General features: G+C 37.4%; 2 protein-coding genes across 3 annotated transcripts in view; one reads left to right on the forward strand and one right to left on the reverse strand.

The window, feature by feature from the left end:
• Positions 1-1,347, forward strand: part of mtif3 (mitochondrial translational initiation factor 3) — a 7,728-nt gene extending 6,381 nt beyond the window's left edge. For both annotated transcript variants that reach the window (XM_014015412.1, XM_014015411.1), the window contains exon 4: positions 664-1,347. In XM_014015412.1, the coding sequence (XP_013870866.1) occupies positions 664-900 (237 nt within the window). In that variant the 3' untranslated portion in view covers positions 901-1,347. The remainder of the gene's footprint in view (positions 1-663) is intronic.
• Positions 1,348-1,997: 650 nt separating this feature from the next.
• The window catches only part of heca (hdc homolog, cell cycle regulator), a 12,997-nt gene continuing 8,830 nt past the window's right edge, over positions 1,998-6,164 (reverse strand). Inside the window, exons 4-5 of the mRNA XM_014015410.1 lie at positions 4,718-4,872; positions 1,998-2,463 (exon numbers count right to left, since the gene is read on the reverse strand). Of these exons, the coding sequence (XP_013870864.1) occupies positions 2,299-2,463; positions 4,718-4,872 (320 nt within the window). The 3' untranslated portion in view covers positions 1,998-2,298. The remainder of the gene's footprint in view (positions 2,464-4,717; positions 4,873-6,164) is intronic.

The following is a 6,164-nucleotide window of genomic DNA, read 5'->3' on the forward strand; positions in this document are numbered from 1 at the left end:
TACTTTTTAAAAACTAGGCTAGTTTCATCTTTTTACAGCTTCTTTTTAAAAACTAGGCTAGTTTCATCTTTTTACAGCTTCTTTTTAAAGCTAGGCTAGTTTCATCTTTTTACAGCTTCTTTTTAAAGCTAGGCTAGTTTCATCTTTTTACAGCTTCTTTTTAAAGCTAGGCTAGTTTCATCTTTTTACAGCTACTTTTTAAAGCTAGGCTAGTTTCAGCTTTTTGTAGCTCCTTTTTAAAGCTAGGCTAGTTTCAGCTTTTGTAGCTCCTTTTTAAAGCTAGGCTAGTTTCAGCTTTTTGTAGCTACTTTTTAAAAACTAGGCTAGTTTCAGCTTTTTACAGCTTCTTTTTAAAGCTAGGCTAGTTTCAGCTTTTTGTAGCTACTTTTTAAAGCTAGGCTAGTTTCAGCTTTTTGCAGCTCATTTTTAAAGCTAGGCTAGTTTCAGCTCTTTGTAGCTCATTTTTAAAGCTAGGCTAGTTTCAGCTTTTTGCAGCTACTTTTTAAAGCTAGGCTAGTTTCAGCTTTTTGTAGCTCCTCAGCACAAATCTTTCAGCACATTTAACAACCAGTTTCTTTTCCTCCATGTTTGGAATAAACAAACTTTAGCTGATGTGTGGCGGGATGTTAGCGCAGCCACAATCAGTTTGTTGTCTTCCTGCAGGTCGGAGCTTTGCAGGAAATCTTGCAGCAGCTGAAGGAACCGATGGGCTTCGTCCACGAGCCGAAGGTTTGGAAAGTGGGTTTCTCTGCATCGTGCATGCTCAGAGCGCCGACCAAAAAGGAGCTGGCGCTGATGAGAGAAAAGATGTCTGAGAGTTCCGTTAGCCCCGCCCCTGAGGGGAATCAGACCCCTCCTGCTGAGAACACAGGTGCACCTGAGGAGTCGGGACAGCAGTAACATGAGGGACAAACTGTCTCAGCTTCAGAGTAAGGAGCCAACAGGTGTGAAGCTGTACCTGTTCTTTGATTGACAGCTGACGGGGGCGGGGCCTAAAACAATCAGAGCGCAGGTGGGCGACAGAGTGGACCTTTCTCCTGAGACACATTATAAATGATGGACTCGGCTGCTTGTTTGGGGTCAGGATGGTCAGAGTTCAGACTACAGAACCGACACAGATAAAAAGGGTCCGGACTTCGTGTGAAGGTGGTCTGGGAGGGTCCGGTTCTGATCCGGTTTTTCTGCTCCCTCAGAGGGACCTGAAGAGACGAAACAGATCTACAGAAAACAGGATTTCTGCAATAAAACATGATTTACACACCGGGTTTGATTTGATGAACTTCCTTTTTTCACTTTTTTTAAACTTCAACAAAATGTCCTAAAATAAAAAACAAAAAAATAAAAAAACTACTAAAAAATAAAGAGTTTACAGGGTTTTTATTTTTCACTAAAAGATTTCCTGATCTTCTATCATTTGTCCTCTTCTGTCTGCAGAAACCAGCTGATTGTAGTTCTTGTAAACCGACTGCAGTTAAAAAATTGAACTAGTGAATAAATACTGAGTGCAGTTGGTTTAAAACTGATTTATATTCATCATTTAAAAATAATCTAAGGTTTTCAAGTTTTCTCAGTCAAACTAAAAACTGGCTTAAAATTTAAAATGTTTACATGCACTGCTTTAAATAAAGGTTCCTGCTGACGTCTGATCTAATTTCACAATGTTTTAGAAATATATTAAAAGCTTCTGCATCAACAAGGACGGTAATAAAATACAACCTCTTTGTGGAGGATCTGTGTCCGAATGCACCAAAGTACTTCTACTTTTTTATATTTCTGTTTTTATTCTTAATTTTGTGTTCTCCGAAAGGTTAGAAAGGTTCTAAACTACAGAAGACATTTCTATTATACAATTTTTATTAAAAAAACTTTGAGAAATCTACTGAAAAGCTTCAAAACAGACAAAACTACATAAAATAATAATAAAAACAGGAGCTGTGTTTGAAGAGATTCACCTGAAAAGATGCTGAAGATGTGAAAAAACAAATAAAACATCAGTCTGAATCTTTTATTATTATTTTTTATTATTTAGGATTGTTTCTGGTAAAAAATAACGGTAAATTTGGCGTACAGGTACATTCACTCGTCACAGATAAATGTGAACATCAGCTCCACACGTCTCCAACAGATACTGTCCTCCAGCCTTTCTGTGGTAACCAGACTTTATTTATTTATTTACCTAAAAACATAAAACCACCTTATACCCCCCCCCCCAGAAAAACAACAAACTAAAATAAAATCTTTCCTAGACTGAGTGAGAACTAAAGAAAGCAGCTGAACTAGCATGCATTAAAACATTTGTCAATAAGCCTCGAGGACTTTGAAGGAGGAGAAGGGTTTGACGAAGTGATAGTCCAGGTTCCCGCAGTGAGGGCACTGCTGGACGTTACTGTACTCTGAGAAATACTGCATGCCCACCCGCACGTCCACCACCGGCTTCCCGCAGTGCTTACAGTTGAGACGGGCCTGAGGGACACAGGGACACGGGTCAGAATTAGGGGTGTAAGAAAATATTGATACATTGAAATATCGCGATATTTCATTTCCCGATACTGTATCGATATTCTAAAGCCCTGTATCGATTTTTTATTAAGGTTCAAAATGTCAACTTTCCTGCCAGCTGTTCATTTTTATGTTGTAGTTCAGCCTCTGACCACTAGTTGGCAGCAGTGAGCCAGCCATTTGGTATTGTGTTGGGTGGCCATGTTGTAAATTAATATTAAAAATTAAAAGCTGCAAAAAATATATATTTTCAAACTATTTATTGGCAAATTTAGTCTAATAATTGAAAACATGGATGAAATAAGAAATATGAAACAAATCCATACAAAGTAGAACACAGCTAAATGTATCAAAAGTTTGTCTATGTAATATTACAATTTTCTGAGACAATGAATTTTGGTTTTTCATTTTTTCCCCTGTAAGAGGTTTTTATTTAAGAGTTTTTGGACCAAAAAATCGCAATATATCGCCTTGCTTACAGTATCGCAATATGTCGGGATATATCGTATCGTGACCCCTTTGTCATGATATGAATCGTATCGCCAAATTCTTGCCAATACACAGGCCTAGTCAGAATCAAATCAAAAGTAGCTCCAGCTTTTACATTTAGCTTCAGGTGGAGCCTGAGGCAGCGTAGGCAAACACTAAGGGCTCCGGGGGCTAGGGGGGCGGAGAAAATAAATATTTTATAGCTTTATATCAAAGAACATTTGATTTAGTCTGTGGAATAATCACTGGTTCCTCAGGTTTATGAACTTATTCTGTGGGTTTCACATTAAAACATGAAGATCAGTGTGAAACACAGATACYACAAGTTTCAGTTCTGAGCTCAGATAAAGTTCAGGTTTAAGTCTCGTTTCAGTCCTCTACATTCAAACAATGCAGATTTTATCTTGTTTTATCAATTCAGTAAAATGTTCCTCAAAAGGCTGGAAAATGCAGATCTTTAATAAATTATCACCTGGAATACACCCCTGGACCCCCCTAGAACTGCTTCACTCCACAGCTGCTGGTTAACATAAACAGGTGTTCCTCATGATGTCAGCAGGTGTTCTGTTTCAAATTAATTATATTAACTACCTGGTTTGTGAAGATGAAAAATAATAACGACATAAATATTGAATTTGGTTATAAAAAATATAAAAACTTGCACAAGGGGCACCCCCTGAAACTTAGCCGAGGCACCAAATAGAGTAGAGCCGACCCTGGTTTCAGCTTACACAACAACCTTGTCAGGTAGTTTCTTAGCTTCATAACTAAAACAAATAAAAATCTAGAGCAGTGGTTCCCAAACTTTTTATCTTCTAACCCACTAAATATCCACGGCAAAAACTTGTGACCCCAAATATTACTGGTCTGAGTACACAAACTTTGTTAATAACCCTAAAAATAAAGGCTACACAAATATAAATACTTATTTATACTTATTTTGTGTTTTTGTAATAATTATAGGGAAAATATTACATCACCTATTATTTTATTACCCTTTAAATTGATTTCTGAAGTGCAGTGGTTCCCAAACTTTTCAGCTTTCGACCCACAAAATACCAGCAGCAGAAACCTGAGCCCACATCTGTTTTTATATGATAAACATTTGTATCAGGTCAACTAAACATGGGCATAGTAACAATATTTATTATTCTACGTTTGTACATTTTAGGTAACAACTAAGGCAAAAATGTCATTAATGTAGAAAATCTTTTCAGGACCCCACCCTGATGTTTCAGGACCCCACTTTGGGTCCTGACCCCAACTTTGTGAACCACTAATCTAGAGGAAGGTTTATTCATTWTAGGGCCAAACACCACCTGTTTGCTGTTACGTGTACATTTTACTCACCTAATATTCACATGTGATCCCAAAAAGCCTAATCTTAAATTATGACACGTATCTGTTTTCTGTTCGTTAACTTCCTGAGTCGTTACACCTCAGAAAACACATCTGTAATCTCTTGTTGCATAAGAAGCTGCAGGAATTCATTATTTGATTTCAAGCAGCAACAGAAGAACCCACTTAKTAATGACTGACAGACTGAGACCAGAATTAAACCTTTTTTAGCAGAAACTAAACTCAAAACATGAGAAAAGATCTACACAATTATAAATAACCTTAGAAAAAATGTATTTTTTATTTAACTTACAGTGTTCATTATCATTATTATTATTAATATCATCATCATTACTACTTGCAGTGAGCGTTCAGAGAGCCGTGCACACACCTGGCAGCACGGCGAAGCGGCCAGTATATCGTAGGTGTACATGGTGCCCAGCTGGTGCCAGCTCCCGTCCCAGCGAGACTTGCACTTGATGCAGACGATCTTGTGGACGCCCTCCAGGCAGTCCACACAGATGGCGTACAGGTGCATGAGCCGACCTGTTGGGAGACGGTTCACCTGCAGTCAGTCACTTAAACCTGGTGAAAACACCAACAGAGTATCTTCTGAGCAGGTCTCACTTCTCTGTAGACCAGATCAGAAGCTTCAAGCTGTTTATTAAAACCTTCAGAGCTTCGACTCAAACACACAGACCTGGGAGTGATGGCTCAGTCTCCTGCTAACATTAGTTTAAGGGTTTCATGTGTCGCTACTTTTGTTTCTGAGCACGCAAACTGTACAATAAGAAACTATAGCTTCATGATGATACCAAACATTATTAGAAGGGATTTTCTGGTGCTACAAACAAACAAATAAATAATTAATAAATAAATAAAAAGAACATTTCTAAGAAAAACCAGAGAATATGCAGTAGGTTTAAAACAAGGTAGGCTCAGCTAACCAAAATATTAGCTTCACAAGCTCATATTATGCTAACTAAAAATACAGCCTTGCTAATGCTAAATCACTAAACATGTAAAAAATAATAATTAGCTGAAGCTAACGCTCTCTAAAGTATTAAAATTTGTTCTCTTTGTACATGAAACAAATGTTTTCTGTGAGGGGGAGGATTTGTGAAGTAATCGCCTCAGAATTAAATAAATTAAAAAAGTGGTTTGATAAAAATAAGTTACTGTTAAATTTGGACAAAACTAAATTTATGTTGTTTGGAAATCATAAAGGAAAGTCATTTAAAAATAGGAAGTGAGGATGTAGACAGAGTTAATGAAATTAAGTTTCTGGGAACCTCATATTCAGTTAGTTCAAGCTAAAATAACAAGAAGTATCTCAGTCCTCAGTAAAGCTAGATATTTTTTGAATAATAAAGCATTGCATATTGTATACTGTTCACTTATTTTGCCATATTTGAATGATTGTGTGGAAACCTGGGGAAACGGCTACAAATGGTCACTCAGACCGTTGTGCACTCAGTGGCCTCCAGGATCACTGAGTCCTTCACCAAGTCCTGCTGTTAAAACTCTTAGACCTGGTTGGATTTAAAACAGCTTATATCATGTCTAAAGCTAAGAATAAACAACTACCAGGTAATWWACAGAAACTTTTTATGGACAGAGTGGGGGGTTATGATGTCAGGGGAAACCTTAGTTTCAGAACCAGGAGTGTTTAATAACTATGAAGACAATGTAGGCCTCAGTCAGTGTAAGGGCAGTGTCCAAACATGAGTTTGTTTAAGAAAAATAATGATTTTTGACAAGTAAAGGAATGATAATGTGAGGTAAACTTAAAATGTGTCTCAGTGCTGTACAGTATATAGGATTGTACAGTCCAGACC

This window comes from Austrofundulus limnaeus, unplaced genomic scaffold (assembly GCF_001266775.1).
Source record: "Austrofundulus limnaeus strain Quisiro unplaced genomic scaffold, Austrofundulus_limnaeus-1.0 Scaffold129, whole genome shotgun sequence".
Classification (NCBI taxonomy): Eukaryota; Metazoa; Chordata; class Actinopteri; order Cyprinodontiformes; family Rivulidae; genus Austrofundulus; species Austrofundulus limnaeus.